The sequence below is a fragment of the Falco peregrinus genome, chromosome Z (assembly GCF_023634155.1).
Source record: "Falco peregrinus isolate bFalPer1 chromosome Z, bFalPer1.pri, whole genome shotgun sequence".
In the NCBI taxonomy this organism is placed as follows: domain Eukaryota; kingdom Metazoa; phylum Chordata; class Aves; order Falconiformes; family Falconidae; genus Falco; species Falco peregrinus.
In genome coordinates this window covers 45,061,076-45,084,534 of record NC_073739.1, presented here as the reverse complement: position 1 = coordinate 45,084,534, position 23,459 = coordinate 45,061,076, and the positions used below count along the sequence as shown (strand labels likewise).

Genomic DNA, 23,459 nt, shown 5'->3' with positions numbered 1-23,459 from the left:
TAAGAGCTGCCAAGAGCTACTGGAAGTACGGCTCGCAATGATGGCATGTGCAAAATTTTCCTCTTCCACAGCCTAGTGTTGGAAGGGTAGGGATTAACTGGGAAAAGGAAGCTAACGCAGAAGGTAGGAAAGAACTCCTGCTTAAGATGATGCACGTAACAAGAAGAGTTGGAGTTTTAAATGTGATGAAATTGCAAAATATGTAGCAGAGCTGAGGTAAAAGCTAGCGTAACAAAGCAATGTGTTCTCATGGTGTTTTCTTTCTTCTCTGAAACAAACCCCTTCATTTTTCACTTGCTGTGCTCTTACTTCTGAGGGCAAAATGTACCAACATGCCAGTACTCCATCAAACTCAATACCCCTAACATATTTCCCTTACTAGACAGGAAAAATAAACCACCAGTTCCAGTACAGAGAGAAGCATTTTATTTTATTCATGTTACTACCTTTAGTGAGTCAACCCGTACTGCACAGTTTCAGCTTCTGAACAAGGTCAATTGAAACTCCCCTTAAAGCTCTCTGGTTTTCAGTCTGGAGGCTGTTCAGTAAGTTTAAATGAAGCTATACTTTATTGTTAAAACAGTAGCAAGAATATTTAGCCATCCTGCTGAGGCACAGAAGATTACAGCTAGTCTTGCAAATAAAAATCTGTGTGCTAGATCCCAGCTCTGAAAATCTTTTCTGTATTCTGTGTTAGCAGCAAATACACAGAACAAAGCTTAACAAACTCTCTGCAGTCAACAGCTTGAGCCAACAGGCATATACATTTGTTTATTAGCCAGAAGGTGTCAGCTCACTGTGACCTAGTGGTAGGTGATAAAGATTGCCCAAACAACGTTAGGCAGTCACCTGCACATCTGCAGAGGATTTGAGATGGCTGCATACATGCTTCCAGCATGGATAGCGGCTGGTATGTGACAAGCGCCTACACTAGGAAGTAAATTGCTATAGGCAAAAAAAAAAAAAAAATACAACAACAACCAAACCAAAAAAACAGTGGAACTACAGTAACACATACCAGATGAACATAGGTATTGACACTGACCCTGCTCTCCAGCAAGATACAAAGTGCACACATGCATTAACTGTCCTTGCCTCACCACAGTAAATGAAGGCATAGGGCTGTTCTGCCATCTCTTGTCAGTTGAGTGAAAAAAGCAAATCTGTCCAAAGTGGTGACAGACTAGAGAGATGCAACAGGACAGTACCGTATGGGAAACAGACTAGTTGCACCTGAGAGCCATGAAGGCCAGCATGCAATCTCCTTAATAGGCTTTGTAGAACAAGCGTCCCCTTAGCAGCCTTGAGTGTGAGGGTATAAAAAAAAATGGATTATTGACACACTTTTTCATCTACTCGCCAAAGACAATTTTCCTGTGAGGATGTATATCTAACAGAAGTGCTTTACTGAGGAATAAACAGAAAACAGCTCAAAAACAAAGACAGAAAGTGACTCAAATTATGGTTTCCCTGACAATGCCAATAAGACTATGATGCCATTGATACTGTGCTGTCTGGATCTTCCTCTCCCCTAACTGGTCCTCATCCATGTGAAAGTAGTCATGTCACCGCACCCCTTCAGCTGCAGGAATCCAGGATACTGTCTGAAAGGTAACACGTGGGCACTTGATGACATGGCTTGCTGGACAGGTGCCATCACTAAAAGAAAAGAAAGTGTATCAGATTTGGTTTCAGGCTTTTGTTCCATTAAAATAGTTTCTTACCAACTAGGAAGAAGCTAGTTGTGCTGTTGTCTGTTATTTTTTAAAGAATAATACAAAATGCTGAGACTAAAACTTCTGTTTGTCAAGAAGGTGTGGGAAAAGCAAACCCAATTGGGAAAAGGACTAAGAGTTGTCTTTTCTGATTCTTTTTTTTTTTCTTTTTTTTTTTTAATTGCACAAGAATTAACTCACACCAAACCATGGCATGTCAGGTGTTGCTTAATGGGAATCTAAATGGCTTTTGCCACTGGACTGTAATAACTTTCAGGTCAGTGCAATAAGTTTTAGTCTCATAAGGAATTTTTTTCCCAGCTGTTCATGTCAAATTTGTTGAGGTTTTTGTTGCCTGTAGGCTCCAGTGGGAAATCTCACTTTATCTGCAGAGCCTAAATTACAGTCTTTGATGTGTTTTGTTTCAGAACTCAAACCAAAACCAGTTGTCACAGCAAATCACTTGTACCATGTGTGGATCAGCTCACCTATCCAAATTGCAAGCTACCAAAATTGCTTGTTTGATGAAGTCTATAATATCTGAAACTTCTGAATATTCATTCCATCAATGTAAGCATACGTTTTTCTGATTTTTTTCCTTTAGTACTAGGTCTAGTTGCTTACTCGAAGCAACTAGAAAAGTTGCTTCTAGTGGGTTTACATATAAATTTCCTTGTCAGCTTCCATTTATAATAGTAACTCCTTTGTAACATCTCTTCCATCTTGCCTGCCATGCACTATCATGTTATTTACAGTTCATGATTCTACCACAGAAAACCATCTCTTTCAGCTTTTAAATACACATATTCAGTGTTGCGAAAACCTTCCTGGCTGTGTGGTTGATAAAGCAAGAGACATCTCACCTGCGCAGCCTCTCACACACTCCCTAAATAAATCTACAGTAGCAAAGCTAGTTAGGTTCAAAAACTTTTACACACAAAGCAGAGTGACAAATGTAAACATGTACTCCCAAACCAAGGCCAGTGGGTTTCCACATCACCTAAGAAATACAAGTAACAAAACTACCTGCTCAAGGAAGGGGGCACTGGTGATAGCTTCTGCCCCATGTTTCTCATCTGATTTGAAAACAGACTTGATATTTTCCACACATTCATATAGGTCAGGGCTCATGCTACAGGAGAACTGCTCTAGGATCCTCGCCAGAAGCTGTTTCATTTCAATGCAGCACATACTCTACCAAAGATTGGAGTCTTCCCCTCAGAGCTCTTCCTCTCAGACTTTTCAGCAAAGTGACAGAGCAGCATTGTGGTTCTCCTTCAGTCTCTGTTTCAGCTTCATAGCTGAGCACTCCCCCTGAAGATAAAGATCAAACAAAGCAGACAATCCACTTGGTTCACAGTGCTGTTGTTCAACAAGTATCCCTTGGCATTTTGTTCCTGACTCAGTGATGATGCAGTGCACAGTTTAATGACGTAAAACGTAACAGTCTGGCATGATCAGGGCAGCATGCAAGGCTCACTTGTATTGGATTTACACTAGAGAAAATGCCTGTAAAATAGTCATACATAGCTATGGTTAAGCACATATCACGTGTCAAAGGGTCTGGAGGGACATTTCTGCGAAAACTATTTGCCATTTTGTGTACAACTGTTCCTTTCTCTTTTGCTTCTGTTCTGAACAGACCTGAAATGAGCATCGAGTGCCAGTGTTAACATACAGGTATACAAAGCAGGTTAAGCAAAGTTTGAAGGCTTTCATGATCTCTACTAAACTCTGTAACTTTCAGTTACTACCAGTGAAGAGGGCTAGTTACAAACTATCTGAAAATAATTACCAAGCTGGAAGCTAGTAATACTACAAAGTGGAAATGTAATAAAAAAATTAAACAAAACAAACCCCCAACATTCAAAATTACCTTTTCAGGACTAAACAAGGGGCAAAGAGGAATCAATTCCACTGTCTTTGGTCTGAATAAAAATCCCCTGCCTTTGATCTAAATAAAAATCACCAGTTTTTGGTCTTGTTAAAAAATAAGAGCACCTACAGGTTGTTCAAGAAGCGCTTTAATGTTGGCTTTATGCCAAACACAACAGTACCCAAAGCAGATGCAAAACTTTCCAGCAAGAGCAGCACAAACTAACTTGGAGCAGCTTCCACTGTTCTGCTGCAGCTGCATCCCCTTTCTGCAGCACTCATGGATTCAGCTTTCAGGTCCAGTGCTGAACAGACCTAACCTCAGTTACACCAGGCCTAAAGAGCCCGGGTGCTTCTGACTGATGGAGTCTCTGTACAGCAGAAACGCTTTGCTTTCACAGCTATGAATAGGCTGTGTCATGTAACTATTGCTTCAGCAGCAAATTCTCCAGGGTGCTGTGTTGGAACTCGATAGGAGGAGTAGAGAAAACACATGATGTAGCAGACATAAAAACATTCCACAAAATAGTAAGTGTAATCCTGATAGGCATGCTGTCAGTATTCAGAATAAATGGTTGTTACTGACACGCTCCCTTCCTGCTTACATATTGTGAGTGTTTCTATGAATCAGCAGTTAATATGGGGGATTCCAACATCCTTTAATAAAAACTGCAAGACTCTTAACTAGTGGATTTTTAAGACTGTCAACAGAATCAAGAACTCTGTAGTCACATTAGCAGTTTTTCCACAGCAACTGAAATGGATTACTGACACTAGTGTGGATGCAACAGACTTCATTGGCTCTACACTGTAGGTTTTTTGTATTGCGTTTTCATTTTTGTGATGCTATGGAACAAGAAGAGACATGCAAGTGAAATAACCAAGATAATTTTGCTTTACATTGCTCACATTGACAACTCCCCTAGCAAGTTTTTAAATGAGAAGTCCTGTGTGCTCCCGCCTCATCTTTCACCATCCCTCCCTCCTCCCCAGAATAACAATGCCTGCTACAGACCGTGTTCCTGCATGTGAAAGCCTAAAACCAAGCAAGACTAAGGTGTTGGGGGGAGGAGATTTGGCAAAGCACAAACTGCTGATGTAGGTACTCTGTTGGGAGACAGTAGGTGATTTCTGCAGATGCTAGGTTCAGGGTACTAACCTACACAAATAATTTTTTAAGGACTCATAACATCAGCACTGACAGAGAAAACGAAGTCACCTTGCAGCAACCAGTAGCGCAGAACAGGTCACTCGTACATCGGTTCTGCAGGGGACTGAAGGCGCACCGCCGTCCTGCAGGCGCCCAGCTCCGTGAAAGGCTCACCCTGCTGGCAGGCTCGGGAGTGCTTTCAGCTGAGTAGTCGGGAACATCAAAGGTGGAGGAAAAGTAGTCAGAATAAGGTAGATCTTGTAGCAGCCGTTATTAGAGATTATTACTGATTTTTTTTTTTTTTTTGTCGTTCCCCCTCCCCCTCAAATCTGTAATGATTGGACACAAAAGCCTAGAGGTGCAAGTATGTGTGCGTATACCCACACTCACCAGTAACACTGGTCTAAAGCCTGCTTAAACGTTTGCAGAAACCTGTTCAGCCTTATGCAACTGGAATAGCAAAAAAATACAGTTCTGCCTGGTGTAAACCTTATCTCTAACTACCTGATCAGAGAGAAGGGAGCTACAGCTTTCTTGGAGTGGAAACTAAATCTCACAAAGCCTGAAATCCTCCTGCATATAAGCAGACGTGAGAGGATACGTTCACAGGGGCCAGTCACTGTTTGCAATTCAGTAGCTCATGAATCAGCCATCAGTCGCTATAAGGCAATTTAAAAACTTGTTTCATGAGGTTCTTTATTAGAAGAAGTATTTTCCTGAATTCTTGTGATAGGTTTCATCTTTCCAATTAGTCAACATTCCTCCTTTTCCTTAGGGTGGGATTATATACTGCGAGTCCCACAACTGCCTTTTAGAGAACAGGACAGGATGAAGCTATATATTTCTCACCAAGCCTGGTTCTATACCTCCCTCTGATGCCACCTGGCATATTACAGAAAACAATGTTCTTTCTCATGCAAGAGTAAAATACCAAATCAATTTAAACAGTCTTTTGTTCAGAACATGGCAAATGTTTGTGCTGCTAGTCTAATAGGAGTGTACCAGTGACCAGGGCATTTGCAAAAATTAAGGCTTTGATGATATGTAGTTGTTGAGCATGCCACCTTATCTCCTAAACAAATGCAACCTAGAATCTCTAAAGCAAAGAAACAGTGACACAACCTACATCAAGCAGACACCAGCCTTGAAAGTCAGTAGGTAGGACCATCAACAAAGCATGGTGGGCCAAGAATCAGGCAGGATTAAAGAATCCATCACCACTATAAACTTGTTAGCACCAATGGAGTTGTGCTAGCAGTCAGTTCTTGAGGCACAGTGCTGTTGGTACTGGAGAAGTCTTTTTATTAATTACTAATGAATTAAATTAATTACTAATTACTAAACAGATGATTGCCTATGATAATTATGATAAACCAATCTTACAATAATTCTTCATAATATTAATATTCTAAATGTCAGAGATGTAACTGGCTTAAGCCGGTGTGTACTGGAAATGCATATACCTAGTATTTGATAATGAAGACCAGCTTCCAAACATCCCCAGCCATCAGCAGAAGGTTGCATGTCTTCCTACTACAGTTGGCAGGGAAAGTCCCACTTTGCTTGACAGGAGTACTTTTCAAGTCAGTAAAACAACTTCAGCTGGCACAGAGAAGCTTACAGCTCCTTGTGCAGCCGGCAGTCAGGACTCCCCCAGTTCTGCTGACAGGGAGTAGTGTGTAGCTTTAACTTCCATCGGGAGCTACAGATCAGTTCTGGTGATGCCAAGAAAATCACAGCACCATACACAAATGCCCTGACACTGCAGGCTACCAGCATAAACTGAAAGTTCAGCTTTTATTTATAGGCTGTAACTCTACACATCAGCTGAGAGAGACGATGGAGTTCCTCTGCCACAATTCCAGGATATCCCCTCATTTTGTGTTTCCCTCTTGCTGTGGTTTAACCCCAGCAGGCAGCTCAGCCCCACACAGCTGCTCAGTCACAGCCCCCATAGCGAGGTGGGGACAAGAGCTGGAATGGCAAAAGTGACAGAATTCATGGGTTGAGATAAAGACAGTTTGAGGCAACAGGGATGGGATGACCAACAAAACAAACTGAAGAAAAATGAGTGATGCAAAAGCAATTGCTCACCACCAGGTGACTGACATCCAGCCAGTCCTAACTGTTGAACATGATGTTATACAGCATGGGTCGTCCCTTTGGTCAGTTGAGGTCAGCTGTCCCAGCTGTCTCCTCTCCCATCCTCTTGCTCACCCACAGCCTGCTTGCTGCCAGGGGGTAGGGTGAGGGGTGGGATGTGGCAGGGGGAGGGGAGGGGATTTGGAGGCAGAGTAGGAGATGGAGCAAGCCTCAATGCTGTGCAAGCATTGCTTAGCAAGAGCTAGAACACTGGTGTGTTATGAACACTATTTTGGTCACAAATCCCAAACAGCACCATCTGGGCTGCTATGAATAAAATTAACTCCATCCCAGCCAGACCCAGTACATCTCCCTAAATATAACGAGAGGAAGAGATACTGCTCAGCATATTTCCTTTTCTTAAATTAATTACCCCTAGAAAGCCTTGGCATCAAAGAAGCAACGTTAATATTCTTTACTGAGATGCTCACTTTTTTCTTTATCTGAATTTAACAACTAGGCTGAGATTTAAACGTCTCTCTACAGATCTTTTTAGGGGGGTGGGGGGTGGGGGGAGATGGAGAAGCCAGTTAAAAGTTTAGGGAGGAGGGTACAACTTAGGACCTTTGCTTAGATCTGCTTGCTTCCAAAGGAAGTTTTTAAATGCAAACAATACCTCAAACAATGCCTCATCATAGCTTTCATTTTTTAAAACAAAAACCCAAGGTTTTCTGACTCTCCTTCACAAGTTGCATTTTCTATAGTATTCTTTTCCTGTTTGCCATTCTCATAACTTTAAATAGTCACCATGCAGCCTTATTTTTGACATCCTATTTTCATTTGTGCTCAAAGAGCCCCAAGAAAGCAAGAGCCATTTTATCAATAAGAATTCCTTGAGAATTAAGATTTTTGCTACAGCTCTTCTAAATTTTTCTGGTTATCACAACTGATGATATAACAGAAGCATGCAAGTACTTGTCTTCAGAGGTCTCAGGCAGACTCCCGGAGTGTAAGGGAACTTCAAAAGACTTGGTTTTTGGTTAAAGTATGCTTTTATGTAAACATATTTTTTTTTTCCTGCCACCACTTAGTAGGGACAATTTCAACTGATAAACTTCACACTAAAGTTTTCCTACAGCTTGAGAAGTACGTTGGCTGAAGAGAAACCGCAGTCAAATAGTAGATTTGGGACTTCCCCTGCCACCCCTCCCCACCAAGTGTCTTTACTGTCTATATTCTTGCGGCGTGCATGTTGTGCAGGTAGGCACATAGCCATCTGTTGCACAACAGATATCTGCTGCATAATGGCAAGTTCAAATGAAAAATAGAACAGATTTCCACTAGGGCTGTACTGGAAAAACTGCCTGTGACTTACCTGGGAGCCGGTAATATTTAATTGCAAACGTGAACGATGACAGATTAGGCTAAAAACCAACTTGGAACCATTTCCATGGTTTTCTAAAACAATACTGAGCAAAGTTTGATGAGGCCTCTGTAAGTAGTGTAGCTACGTCCTGTACCTGTATGTAGAAACTATTTAGTAATTCTTCCAGTGCAGGCTGAAGAACAGAGTAATTCTCACATTTAGCTCAACACACTATGGTATTATTTTATCCTTTTCCTATTTTTGTCAGTAACAAAATGTCAACAGGCACCATCGTGAATATAAAACAAATGGAAGCACTGGAGCTGGACGTAATTTCTTACAATGTATGAATGTAAAGTGCACAACTACTTTGTAGATTACTAAGAAGGACATATATCTTTATTTTCATATCTTAAGAGCAAACAACTTTTCAAGTATTTTAAACATTACTCCCTGTTCCTACCGCCTAAAACAATCACGGTTCTGTATCTTCAGCTTGCAATATGGTGGCTGCCTTTCAAAGAAATAATAATGTTGCTGCTACATTGAGTCATCTGGGTTGGGTAGGACTGTTACAGACCAAATTTTAAAATGTGTTTTTTACCTTGAGCGGCCTGCCTATCACTCACTTCCCTTGATTCAACAGCAACTTCCATGACCCTTTTTAGTGCACCTTCCTAGAATAAAATAGAAAAGTTGAAAAATCACAAGCCACTATCTTTTTTCTGGTACTTCCTAAGAACTGCAACATCCATCTTACAAAGTGAATACTTTTGCTTAACTGCACAGGGACTATGTGATACGGGTTTAATTCCACTGCAAAACCAAGACCAGTGAATGTATAAATTTAACGTTCATGATCCAGGTCAGCACATGTTATCCTGGCGAGTATTTCTGGGGGGAAAGCACTGAAAACACTACTGAAAAAAGATCAGTGAGCATGGCAAAATCATGACCTAGTCCCACATGGGAGGAGTACAGGTGCAGAAGGGAATTAAAGCAAGGAGGCAGCACAGGGGTCCTCTAGAATAACCAGCAAGAGGTGTGCTCCACAGTACATTTTGCTCCTTCTGCCATGCCCCAACAGAGTTTTCCAGCTGGGGAAAACTTTTCAGTTCTAAAGGTAAGTGATAATTAAAATATTCAGTGATATTTACAGAAACTCATATTTGCAACCAAATATATTCTCCTGCTACTCTGGAATGAAAAGATACCTGACTTATGTTTAACATGCCTCAGTGCAAACTTACCTTTATAGTGGTCATGTTACACTTTTAAAATCCTGTGAGCCATACCTGCTCAGAGTTGCTCTGGCTCCATGGAATTTCATAAATAGGATGTTGCTTCAGAGAACAAGACACTTCAATGTTTTTGATTAGCGCTCCATAACCACAGGGCAATAGATTCACATCAGAGCCAAGAATCCTGCAACAAATAGCACCAAGAGACTCCATGAGTATGGATTTCCAGCTGAAAAAAAAATCACCTGCTACCAAACTCCATCGGGTTCCCTGTGCCAGCTCAGATTTTGAGATCGCAGCCACAGCTAATGAACTCGTCAAGAGCTGCAAGAGATTTTCCCAGAAGATGGCAGGAAATGGCTCCTAAGGAGGTGCCTCTCCAGTGCTTCACCAGAGCTTCAAATGCCTTTGGGCAGTACTGCACCTGGGAACCCATTTCAGTTTTAATTCAGAGATTCAGTTTTGTTTCAAGAGATTCAAATACAGGTGTTCACTCAAAATGCAACAGCCTAGCTCTGATTTTTGAGAACTACTGAATTCTTAATTGTAATGGAAATTCAAGATACTTCTGATCTCATGTTTTATGTTCAGATACAGCTGCACAGAAAAAGGTAAATTCAAACTAAAGGCTATCTTTGTGAAGATGCTTGATTAAGGATATTATAGTTGGATCAATTCATGAAGGCTTGTATGAAGCAAATGTATATCTTGGTTAACTTTACTTCTGAATTTTCAAATTGCTCTCCAAACCCCTAAATACAGCAGAAATCCCAAAGATCTTTTGCTGTATCATCTTCCTAGGATGTAGCTCTGAGAGGGAAGAAATCAGAACAATGCCTGGAGAAAAATGACAAATGCTGATTGTGATAACATAAGTTTACATTACACCATTAACCATTAACACTGGAAGAGAGCAGGGCTGCTGAGGGGACCCTCTCCACACAATCTTCAGAGAAGTTTGTGAACCAAAGTGTCTCAATTTTTCTCCTCTTTTAATACATTTTTTAATTGCTGATTTGTTACTGAGCAGGAACCTCAAGCAACACACAGAAGTCCATGTGTTTTGCTCTCTGGACCCGTGTCAGGTTTACAGCTATCACTAGCAGATGTGATCTCTCTACAAAGAAATGTTACACAAGAGCAAGTACTTCCTTCCAGAGTTTAGGGCTTCTCTGGACACTGGTTGGAGGGAACAAAGATGACTGTGAAAATTATTTCTTGCAAGCACAGAGGAAAGAGCAGAGGTAATGGAAATGCTGCCGGTGGAAGGCTACTTACAGGGGAAAAGGAACTGGGGACCAAAAGGCTCTTGTCAAGGTATTGGAGGGACTACATGGAGAAATTTGAGGAAAAGAAAGAAAAAAATTTGATAACCGGTCATTGCTTTTTTAGTCTTAAAAATGGTGGAAATAAAACATGTTAAAATCATTTTTCATTTCAGCCTATTTCATCTGCCCCTAAAAGCTTCAAAACAAGATTGGAGAACAGGGGAGGTTGGTGCCTCCTTGACATTAATTCGTCACATTTTTCACATTTTTCCAGTACGTTCATGCTGAGCTTACATTCAGTGTAGGCCACAAAATTATATACTTATTGAACTTTAGTTTTATTTTTAAACATGCTTGATCTGGCCTACCCAGATTAGTCACGCTTTGAAAATTAAAATTGCATCCAAAAAGTATACCATGTTAAAACTTATTGCAGAATGTGCAACTAGAAAAGCATTCCCTTAAGTCCCCTAATATAAAAGTAATTTCCAGGATGTGCATGTTTGTCAATTTATTCTTTATTTCTTTATTTCCACTCTTTATGCAAGCAAAGCAAATTCTTGTGTTAGTCAAAAAGTTGGCATCTTTTTGAAGTAATGGTACAGTAAAGGTAGAGAATAGGAGTCAAAGCTTTTTCAGCGAACCCCACTGCCGAGACAGTGCGTCAGACCGTAGGGAGGCTCTGTACCACCGCTGGCAAGCAAGACATGAAGGGGCAATGCACATCCTTTGCCACTTCTTTCCCACCTTCTGCACTCATACCTCAGCTGAACAACACCGTCAGGGCTTTGTCCTCCTGGAAACGTTAGTGTTTCAATAGCAGAAATACATTCGGTGGTTAAAAAAGAACTGTCAGCAGCACAGGGTTTCAGTTTGAGGCACACACTGAATTTGAGAATACACAACTTGGACAAGCAGATTTGCATTTTGGCAAATGCCTCTAGTCCCCAAATGATATTTTAAACTGGACTGGGGTAGATTTCTAGACTCCAGATGACTGACTTGCTGCCCCACATAGATTGCCTCTTCCCTTAAATTCACATGCCTTAAAACACTTTGTATTCTATTTTCCAGGTTGTGCCTGGCTTTCCGTCACTACCCTCACCTGCTCCTGACAGCATCATAAAAGTTTTCAGCCATGTCAAACTGCAGTACTTCTCTCACCCAGAAACAGTTTCTACAGATTCTAAATTGAAAACCACAAAACTATACCACTCACCCACACCATATATACACTGCCTCCTAACTCAACGGGGTTTTAATTCTTTTTTTCCCCTTTTTTTTTCCTAAAGTTACCAAACTTTCTTGGTTAGTAACAGAGAAAATGGTCTTGAAAAATGAAGATTATGCAAATCTTCATTTGTTTCCAAAGACACTAAAGGAAGGTAAGAGAGTGTAGAGGTTTACCTGCGACTTGCTTCTGGAGAAGAATCACAAGCTCCAGGTGCAACACAATCATCAGGAACAAAAACATGATCTTGGTCTCCAATCTGAGACTCAGCCTAATCAAATGAAACTTCTGTTAAAAACCTTCCAAGATACACAAAACTGCTGGGCTGTTTAATCTAGCAATAGTGTTAGTACTGCTGTTTATAGCAGGCAATGTTTTGCTTTCACTTACTATGATGGTTCTTCTTGTTGCAGAAATCTTTAAGTAACACAGGGCAGCTGCTATCAAGCAGATCATGGTGCTTACAGCATTCAGAACACAAAGAGCAATGCAGACTTTCTGAAGAACATGAAGATAATGGAAATTAAAGATTAAATCAAAGTATTTGTAAATGTCAAAATAATAACAAAAAACTAAAACAAACGCAAATACAGAAAACACAAGGTTGATGATGACAATTACTTCTTAGAAACATATGTGATGAAGTCTTCAGGACAAATAATCTCCAAGCCTGGAGTAATTTGCAAAAGCTTGTTTTGCCCTATTGTACTTCCTGACAGAGAGATCCAGACAGGTTTAATACTGCTCAGATGTTACTTATAGTCCATCTATTCATCCAAGAATTATAAGCTTCCTCTTAACTTTTCTGTGGAAAATCCAGATGTGAGATAATCACCATTAAAAAGAAAATGTTAGCACACTTTTATATTTGAAGGTGATGCTGTTTGGAAGTTGTATTTTAGCAGTTTGTAAGGCAATTAAGGCTGAGAAGATAAAAGACCAGCAAAGACATCAAATCATAGCTAAAACTTACACTGTATTTAACCATGCAATCATGTCTGAATTAAGCTGTAGTTCTGGTTGCATAAAACACAGACAGGACAAGAACTACATACCAGATCAGCAATGCACTGGTCAAAACCCAGCGATGAGAGAAAAAAACCTGTTACAGAACCATAAAGAGCTTCTGACCAGTGTGGAAGACCAGAAAAATAACAATTTTTCACAGTAAACACAGCAGTTGCCTCAGCACTGTACTCTTGCACAAGTGTGGACATTATCAAAGCAGTCATATTGAGCAGTGTGTGCAGGGTGCATTGAGAACAAGGTGAGCAATACTGCACGGCTTCACGTGGTATAGCTTCAGCACTATCTCTTCTGTACATTCAGTGCAATGTTCTTCACAGCAGAAACAAACCTTGTTTTCACCCATACCCACCTTTAAAAACACAAAACTCCACTTTTCAATTTATTGGCTGTTTTATGTGACATATTTATCGGCATAATATAGAGCCTATGTGTTAAACTCTACCTCTGGCTGCAAAGCAGACTGGAAATGCAGGCTTGTAAAATGAAATTTGTACCATTTGGTAAGCCAATGATTCATGCATTATAAGGCCATATTCTGCAATCTTCCTATCTGAAAGGAAGATTTACTGATAAGCTCAAGAAATTTAAATACAACTTAGTTGAAATCAAAGCTGCACTGATTACTAAGCAATTTTAGTATCCATGCTCCTTCAGATTCATAGCAGCCTGAAAATTCTTTCTGTGACTGATGTGTAAGCCATTGTATATGGAGTGCACACCTTTTCTTTCGTTCATGAGTATGTTTTGCATCTCTATGGATGGAATGAAACCCAGAGGTAAAATTTCAACGCAGTCAAATCAATAATAGTTATGTCGGTACACCACTGTTGTTCGTAACTTTAAAAACTAAGATAACATTAATTTGAAGTAGAAATTCAATGTTTATCTATCTAGAGATAATAAGGGTTTAGCTGTCATACTCTCTAGAGTCATAGTGTCAAAGGTCTTCCACATACATAAACCTCATATATAAAAAAAATATTATTTCAATAATGCCTTTTGGCTGTACACAATGCTTGAAATCACAGAGTGCTCCAAAACTCCTGAAATGTTTAACCATCTCATTTGGAATAACATTAGCAGTTCTCTGTGCTGCTTTGGTACCTTGATATTGGGTGAATCTAGATTGCCAAGTGCTTGTAATCTTGGACTCTCACTGCAATATACCTACTGGCATGTTAAGGAACAAACAATAGCTTTCTTGAAGCAATAAATGAATGAAAATAAATATTAAAAAATCTTTCCATTAACCTTTTAAGTCCTTCAAGCCTTTACACACAATTATCTTTATCCCCAAGTGACCCTGTATCCTTCAATTTCAATTATTCCACAGTTTCTGGTTCATAAATAGACATTCTTCCACTTCTTATGACACTGATTTCAGAAAAGTCATTTGCATCCTGTCCTTTCTTGTGCAGATTGCCTCTTCCTCAAGTAGAAATGTTCTGAAAAACTATTATGTTTTGCTCTGTTTGCTCTACTTTTATTTTTTCATCACAGTTCTTGATGTATGGTATCAACACAAGTTTTCCTCACCAGGTGAAGCAAACCTGGAAAAATAATCCCACACACAGATTATACTGACCAAGCTTTCTGTAGGTAGCTCACCAGTACCCACCCAGCCTTTTTTCAACAGTTTATCTTTGTTACATTACTATAAAAATCCTTTATGCTAGTTCTTAAACTACTATGATATTAAAAATCAGTGTATAATGCTGCAAAAAAAGATTTTCTAAGGTTATATTTGGGATTCCCTCCTACATGGCCCCATAAAATTGTCTAGAAAGCCTTGTACCAAATCAGCTGCATCTTCAGACCCTGAAGACAGAAGCCAGCTATTAATGAAGTCAAACAAAACTATTTCTGGGCTAAGTATGCTAAGAATAAAACCTTTCAAAACATCTTTTTGGGGTCTTCAGCTTTGAAACATAACATCTTTTATTTATATTTATATATATTTTTATATATATTTTTATACATATTTATAACACCTTAAGAAGACTGCAACGTAAAAAAAATCAAGTGTTTAGGAACACAGACAAAAAAGTTCTCTTGTGGATTTCAGTGGGTCTGTTCACAATTTGAACTGAATCAAGGCCTGAAAACAGACAGGTGGGGGTTTTTCCCCCACCATGCTGATCTGTATTACTTGCATCTCTATATTAGTACACTTCGTGATCCCAGGACAGCAAGCTTACATGGAAGAAATACATGTATAATTTCTGTGATGAAATACATGTAAATCAATACGTCGCTCACCAAATTGCATCTGGGTATACTGAGCAGAAAATTAATGCCTTGACACCCTAATATAAATACAGCCAGGTTCAGCAGAACACAGATGACAGAAAGCAGAACAAATAGTTTAGCCTGGAACAGCAAAAAAAAGTTAGCAGTGGTGCAGGGGCGGTCTGGAAACTAGGACCATGCGTGGCAATCAGTTAGCTGAGGGGAATTTGCTCGAGCTTGTCTAGACAACAATTAACATGATGGGGCATGTTTGCAGAGCACAGGGGAGTGGGAGACGGATGGCGCCAAGGATGGCGCCAAGGAAAGGTAACACCTTGCTGTTAATTGATGGTAGTTAACCACCAATCAGGGATTGCCTAGTATGCAATGCTTAGCTTCAAGAACCAATTAGTTTAAAACGCGCAGCTTCTGAAAGCGTGTAAAAACGCGTGCTTCTGTACAATAAATTGACATTTGCTTGTATCAAGCTGCGTCCCATCTCTTCATTTGCCGCACAGTGGGAACCCAACTTAAGGAACCTATTGGTTCCACCTTGAAGTAGAAATCCCACTCTCAAACTGAAGCTGGGAATGACACTCCCCTTCTCAAAACTCCCCAGGACTTCAGTGCCCCAGGTCATTTTATTTTAAACCAGTAAATGGTTACTCTGTCTTCTCTCTCTCCTTATTCTGCACAAGCTCTGCAGTAGTAAAATACATGCAACTACAGAAAAGTGCAGCCAGCTAAAGGTTTTTCTGGAGTGCAAATATTTGCAAGCCATCCGACTTCCACTGTATCTCAGTCTTCTGCTGAGCTTACCTCTCAACACATTTACATTAGTAAGAAACCTGAGAAGGAAACAACTTAAGACACCAGTTATTCTGCAAGAATTTCCAAAAGTATTTTGCAGCACAAATAAATGAAAAATATTTGTCCCAGTACAATGAGGACAGAGACACTTAAGGGTCTTTGGTTATATAATTTTATTTCCTCCTGGCCACTAAAAATCAGAACACCTCCATTCATAAATCGGACAATAACTTCAGTTTTATAAACCATCTAAAAGACCAGCAATGACAGGAGTAACAGAGTACTTGAACAAGGACAGGCAGAAGCAGTGTATAAAATGAAGTCTTACCTTCACGTATGCCATTATAATCTGCAGTCTGTGCTTATGTGAGATGTGGGATATGGATTTGAAACACATATAAGAACTTTTCCTGTCCCATTTCATACACGCAAAATTTTTCTGCACTTCAGGAGAGAGTATTATGTGTACAACTGCTTCTTTAGAGGCAAATAAAAATAACAGATTCGTCTCTTGACATATTTAAATTTTAAGCACTCAATCCTGCAAAGCAAGTGTCAGGTTTTTAATGTCCAAAAGAATCCTTGTTAATAACAGTCTGCTCAGTCAAATTCCTTTGTATCAAAATGGTCTAAATTAAAAATGCAAGAAATGACATAAAGTTAAGACAGATTTAAGAAAAAAAAATCACACAATTTTTTTTGAAGAAACATGTTAAAATCTAAGAAGAAAAGGAAAATTATATTATAAATATGCAAAATAAGGATGATAATTTCTACCTTTATGTTCTAATAAATTCTACCATACAAAAATGTAGTTTAAACCTATTTTTTATTATATGTATAGTCCATTTTTGACTGCATAATCTAATATGCCCGCTGAAGAGGCAGAAGATAAAAATAATTCTTCTACACACAATCTAAAACACCACCAAGATCTGAACCATAACTACAACATTCACTACTACATATCCAATAGTGGACAAAATAATCTATTGTACTTTAGAGTTGAGAGAAAAAAACCCTTTTCTTTCTGCTCCATAACTGGTCAGCATCTTCACAGAATCACTGAGGTTGGGAGGGACATCTTGAGACCATCTAGTCCAATCTCCTGCTCAGACAGGATCATCTACAGCAGGCTGATGAAGACCAGTTGGTTTTGAGTATCTCTACAGATGGATACTTCACAAACCCTCCAGGTAACCTACCCCAGTTTTTGACCATCATAGTAAAAAAGTTGTCTTTTGTGTTCAGATGGAACTTCCTATTTTTTTCAGTTGTGCCCATAGCCTCATCCTGTCAGCAGGCACTACTGAGAAAGGTCTGGCTGTCTCTTCTTCATTCCCTCCCATCAGCTATTTACAGAGATGGAGAATATCCCCCTTGAGCCTTCTCTGCTCCAGGCTGAACAACCCCAGCTCTCTCAGCCTCTCCTCAGAGGAGGGATGCTCCAGTCCTTTCATCATCTTTGTGGCCCTTCACTGGACCTGCTCCAGTATACACATCTCACTTGTACTGGGGAGCCCAGAACTGGACACAGCACTCCAGGTATGGCCTCACCAGTGCACGAAAAGAAGAAGGATCACCTCCCTCAGCCTGCTGGCAAGTCTGCCTAATGCAGGCCAGGACACCATTAGTCTTCTTTGCCAGAAGAACACTTTGCTGTGTCATGGTAAGCTTGTTGTCCACCAGGATCTCCAGGTTCTTCCCTGCAGAGCTGCTTTCCAGCAAGTTGTTCTCCAGTGCATACTGGGGTCATTTCCCTGCACAGGCAGGGTTTTTCATTTCCCCTTGCTGAACTTCATGAGACCTCTCAGCCCATTTCTCCAGGTCCCTCTGAATGGCAACATTTGGGTTTTCAGCCATTTCTCCCAGTTCTGTATCAACTGTGAACTCACCAAGAGTTTTCAATGCACGTCACTGTCCATTTATCTAACATGCACCCTTGCCAATTTATTTTACAGACTATATTATCCTGCGGATACAAATTCAAACATCTCCATCACTACTCACCTACAAACATAAATCAGGTGTTCCACTTCATCCCAGTGAAAGATCCCACCCACACGTAGACCAGGAGAGTACTCCTCAACTTAGAATAAACAGGCAAATATGCTATTTCAAAAGACAAACCAGAAGTAACTAGTCTTAACTGAAGTGATAAAAATGGAAACAACTCGAATTATGGATTTAGTATGGCTCACAGCCTACATCTTCTGAGCATTAGATACACATGGACTGTGAACAGCTACAGAAAATCTCGAGGAACATTTATATGAATTAAACTATAGGGAAACAAAGTGTATTCTAATATTAGATGCAGTATTTGCTAATGCCTTGCATGGATACTGTCGTCCAGGTGAGAGGTCATCATGTATTTGAGGACTCTGCAGCAGCATAAACTTGCAAGATAAGGTTCTCACCCTATCACCCATTCTGTATAGGTAGATTGCTTGCTGTCCTGCTGCTACCACTATTGAAGCTAATATCTAATGCCAGAGAAGAACTGCTTTCACCTTAATAGGCACCACATACAGGACTGAAGCCCAAGCAGGCACTTAAAAATTAAATGAAAAGAAAAACATTTGGTCCGCAATTATTAACTCTTATATCTTATATATTCTATATATATACTTTATAAACATCCTTCCAGGAAAAGGAAAGCCAATATATTATTTTTCCATATGCAAAGCAGCAAGAGCAATAATTAAGCATTAATTACGGGACCTTACTAATCTTCTATCAACTGTGAGAGCTATTTATTATACCATATGGAGACATGCAACACAACTGTCAACAAAAAGAGCCACACAGAAGTAAAAGACAGACTAATTAATTTAACTAAAAGTCACGTACTTCTAATGCAACATTAAAACACCCCATATAAATGAGAATGTTTTTCAGCATAAAAATAAATTATTAAAAAAAATAATCAGAGGAAATCTGACTTTGACCTGATTATAAAAGCTAAAAGCATATTTCTTTTTTTTGCTTATACTGACTTTAAAACCTTTGTATGAATACCATTTATTGACTTAATGGTGGAGACCTGCATGTGAACCAAAATATTAGCATTGAGATATTTTACTTCTAAAACCCAGATTAAAAGGCACTACTACAGTAGTTCTCACCAAAGCCAAATGTCTTTCTTTATTATGAAGTACATGGATAGGAAGAAATTTGCTTTGTAGGGTTAGGGTTATGATATGCAGGTGCTGTTCACAGTGTTTTATATTGTTACTAGAAGGGCTAAAATTTAAGAACACCACTTCGCTAGCACCAGAACTAAGTATTGTGGTCTAAATACTAAATCTTAGTTCCATCTATGTAAATTATTCAAGGTACAGATATCAAGAAGGCAGTAGCTAGCCCTAAAAATCTTTATTTTACGGCTGCTGGGAAATATTTTTCTTCTGACAAAATTTTCCAATTAAATTAAATGTTTGCTACAATTTTATGCTTCAAAAATTTTCAAGGTTTCAAATAAATACTTGAATTCCATAAAGTTTTCTGTTTTCCAATGAAGATCTGTAAATTTTTGTCACAGACCTAAAAATATTAACATTTTTTAATTTAAAAGAAGTTTCTAATAAAAATTTCAAATCCTTATGTTAGCACACTGTAAAACATGAGAATAACCAGACTGAATGATTCATACTGAACGTGCAACTTGGACTTTTCTGAGTCAAACCCCACAAACCTTTACATGAAAACTGATGACATGTATGAACACAAAAGCTGGCACGCTAGCTAACAGCAGAGACGTAAAGTACTTGACACAGCTGAAAGCCTGAATTGCATTCACCCAGCCTGCATCCACATTGTTAACTACTTGACTCCATGCATTTGCAGGCATCAAACTGCTCCCCAGCACCTGCAGCTGCCACACTTTAACTATACCCAGCACAACTGCCCTGTGTTTTCCTGCAGGCTTGCACTCCTGTCACTTTTAGAATCACAGAATCATTTAGGTTGGAAAGGACCCTTAATATCATCAAATCCAACTGTTAACCCAGGACTGCCAAGTACATCACTAAGAACATCTATGCATTTTTTAAACACCTCCAGGGGTGGTGATTCCACCACCTCCCTGGGCAGCCTGTTCCAATGCTTCACAACTCTTTTGGTGAATAAGTTTTCCTAATATCCAATCTAAACCTCCCTGGTATAACTTGAGGCAGTTTCCCTTGTCCTGTCACTTGTCACCTGGGGAAAAAAGACCCACACTCATCTGCCTACAACCTCCTTTCAAGTAGTTGTAGAGAGCAATAAGGTCCCCTGAATCTCCTTCTCTTGCTAAACCGCCCCAGTTCCCTCAGCCGCTCCCCATCAGACTTGTGCTCCAGACCCTGCACCAGCCTCGCTGCCCGCTCTGGCCACGCTGCAGCACCTCAGCGTCCCTCTTGCAGCGAGGGGCCCAAACCTGAACACAGCGTTCGAGGTGCGGCCTCACCAGTGCCCAGGACAGGGGGACCATCGCTGCCCTGGTCCTGCTGGCCACACTGTGTCTGGTACCAGCCAGGGTGCTGCTGGCCGCCTTGGCCACCTGGGCACACTGCTGGCTCACGCTCAGCCGGCTGTGGACCAGCACCCCCAGGCCCTTTCCCACCAGGCCCTTTCCAGCCGCTCTGCCCCAGCCTGTAGCGCCGTGTGGGGCTGCTGTGACCCAAGGGCAGGACCCGGCACTGAGCCCTGTTGAACCTCCCAGGAATGGCCTCGGCCCATCGCTCCAGCCTGCCCAGGTCCCTCTGCACAGCCTGACTGCCCTCCAGCAGGTCAACACTCCGTGTCCCTACTCAGCATCATCTGCAAACTTACTGAGGGTGCACCCAAAGCCCTCGTCCAGATCATTGATAAAGACGTTAAACAGGACTGGCCCCAACACTGAGCCCTGGGGAACCCACTTGTGACGAGTCTCCAGCTGGGAATATTATTTTAAGTATCATTTAAACAGTAGTATCAGTACTATTAGTATTACTAAGAGTATTTTATATTATTATTATAATTTATTTACTAATTAGATAATAAATACTGATTTGCCTAAGCAGAATTTTGTTGTCATGTATATGCTAGATGAGAGGATTATAAAGAACCATGACATTAAATTAGTGTATTCAGTAGGATCCCTCTGACCAACCACCATAGCTCACCAGTAAGCGTTTAGTGCGGCTGATGAGATTAAATAATACTAATGAGTACTAAGACCAGTATTACTGGGACCATTGCCGTGAAAACTGTGGAGTATGTGGTAAGTGGAAAGATTTAGGGCAAAAGTTTCTAAAGGAGAGACAGAAAACTGAATTTACTCTATAACAATATTGGTCAGGTTTAAAAGGTGGAAAATCAGAACAGACTGAAGAAAGGAAAGGACAAACCAGGATTACATTTGTACTTGATAGAGAGGTTATCAGACAAACAAAGCGAAATATCTTTTCTAGGAGGTAAGAAAGTCTTACCCAAAACACTGTAACGTATAAAACCAGAAACAGCCAACTGGAAGCACAAATGAAATACTAAAACTTAGAAAGTAAATTACAACCCCAAATAATTACTGGAGCTCAACACTGACTATGGTGTCAAAAGACACTCATGAAGAGAAACAAGGTCATGGGGGCTCTGATCATTGCTTTCCATACAACGGATACCCAGTCTGGGGCCACTCCTGAGAGCCTGGAGATGGTCATATCTGAGTGGCTCATTCTTCCCCTGGGTACACAGGGACCATTAGCCACATGTGACTCATGAAGCCCCATACCCTTGTTCCATTCCCATGGCAGGCTTTGGGCAGCTGGGGCCAGAATGGCTCTGGGTTCAGAGGATGCTGACACGTTCTCTAGGGCTACAATCTGCCTCTACAGGCCACCACATACTCCATGTCATGGAAATGTGTCATAAAAGTTGTTAATAAATACCTGGCCAAGATGGAATACCTTGTAATAAGTTTCACTGTATTTTTGGCCATTTCTTCTGGTTTCTCATGTGGAACAAGTAATCATCTTCTTCCACTGCTGCTGTCCCTATTATGAATAACAATTACTGTTCCTGTTCTGAGAAGCAGGATGAGGCTGTTGGCACTGTTAGCGTTCATTTGAGTGCTCTGTGTATTTGTCTGTGTTATCTGTGTGGCTGGCCATGTGTAAATATGCATCTATGTGTTGTGTACACACGCTCTGTGTGCATGTGTCTGCTAGGAACACACACTCAGCCTCACTAGCAGCTGGACTTGGGGACATAGAGCTGCTGCAGCCTCACCTCACGTGGGCTGCCGGATCTGTTCTAATTCCACTAACTGATGGTTTCTCATGAATCTGATGGGTTTTGTAGTCTTTCCTCAGTCAGCTTCTGCATGTCAAAATCAATAAACATAAGCATAGACCATAAATGCAAATAAAAGTATTTTCCTTAGAAGGGATAGCTACAATTTCTGTGAACAAATTGAACGTTATCTTACCTCATCTGTTTTATCATCAAAACAGTTGTTAATAAATACCTGTAGTTCATAAGGAATTACCATCAAGATCACAATGTCCATCTCACACCCATCTTAACCTTGCTACCGTTCTTTCCAAACTGTGTATTTCGACTAATTTTGGTTTCAGCAGTATATCTTTGGGCAATATACCACGTTTACTGAAATCTGCTGATCTGCTAATCAGGGCTCATGGCTTCTCAGCTGTGGAGATATCCTACTTTGGCGGCATAATATATGTGATGCAGCAAGTCGATAGGGCCATTTCTGTATCAGTTGCCAAAATATCCCCATCAAATACACATGCACCACACACACTCCAATGCTTCCTGTTTCTGCTGCATTTATAAAATAGAATGCAAGAATTCATCAGTAGCTGTGCCTGGGTGAGATTCATCAACAGGTAACAAACCAGACCAAATGGAAGTAGATAAGCTTATCCACAATTCTGGGGGTTTGAAGGGTCACTAGCATTATTTCTGAGCTCCAATGGCTTTGCAAAAGTGTCACCCAGAAAAAATCTGTAGCAACTTTATCCAAATGCTCAGCTCCTGTCACAATGAAGCAACAGTGCCACAATGATACTGCATCCTTTTTTATACTGCTCTCTTTAAGCAAGGTAAAGAAAGAAGGAAAAGGGATGCAAACAGTAAAGGCATAATGTCCATCTGCAACTTCAGCACTGTTAAGGAAGCTGATTTGATCAGCTCCCTCAGAGATTTCATGCAACCTGCTTAGCTTCATCGTGTCTTTTCAGTTCTCAGCTCATAGTTCATCAGGGCAGCAGATTTCCCTTTCCAGAACTGGACATAGTATTTCCAAAAGAAAAAGTCTCCACTAAGTAACCAGTATCCTCTTGTGGTCATGGCGAGCAGAGGCCACAGTGCTGGTACGCTGGAAGGCCGTATTTCAGCCAGGCTGCCCAGCTGCTTCTTCCAGACCTGGAGAACAACTTATTGCTCTACCCCAGCTGGGCACACAGAATTCTGAATAGACA

General features: G+C 40.4%; 1 protein-coding gene across 1 annotated transcript; it reads right to left on the bottom strand.

The window, feature by feature from the left end:
* Nucleotides 1–993: 993 nt before the first annotated feature.
* On the bottom strand, nt 994–22,525 carry ENTREP1 (endosomal transmembrane epsin interactor 1). Its single transcript, XM_055791687.1, is given in 11 exon segments — nt 994–1,549; nt 1,552–1,642; nt 2,727–2,904; nt 2,906–3,029; nt 8,793–8,865; nt 9,484–9,613; nt 12,105–12,199; nt 12,319–12,426; nt 13,184–13,306; nt 15,217–15,327; nt 22,445–22,525. Coding segments are annotated over 11 exon segments (1,209 nt in total). The 3' UTR covers nt 994–1,454.
* Between the last annotated feature and the right edge of the window lie 934 nt (nt 22,526–23,459).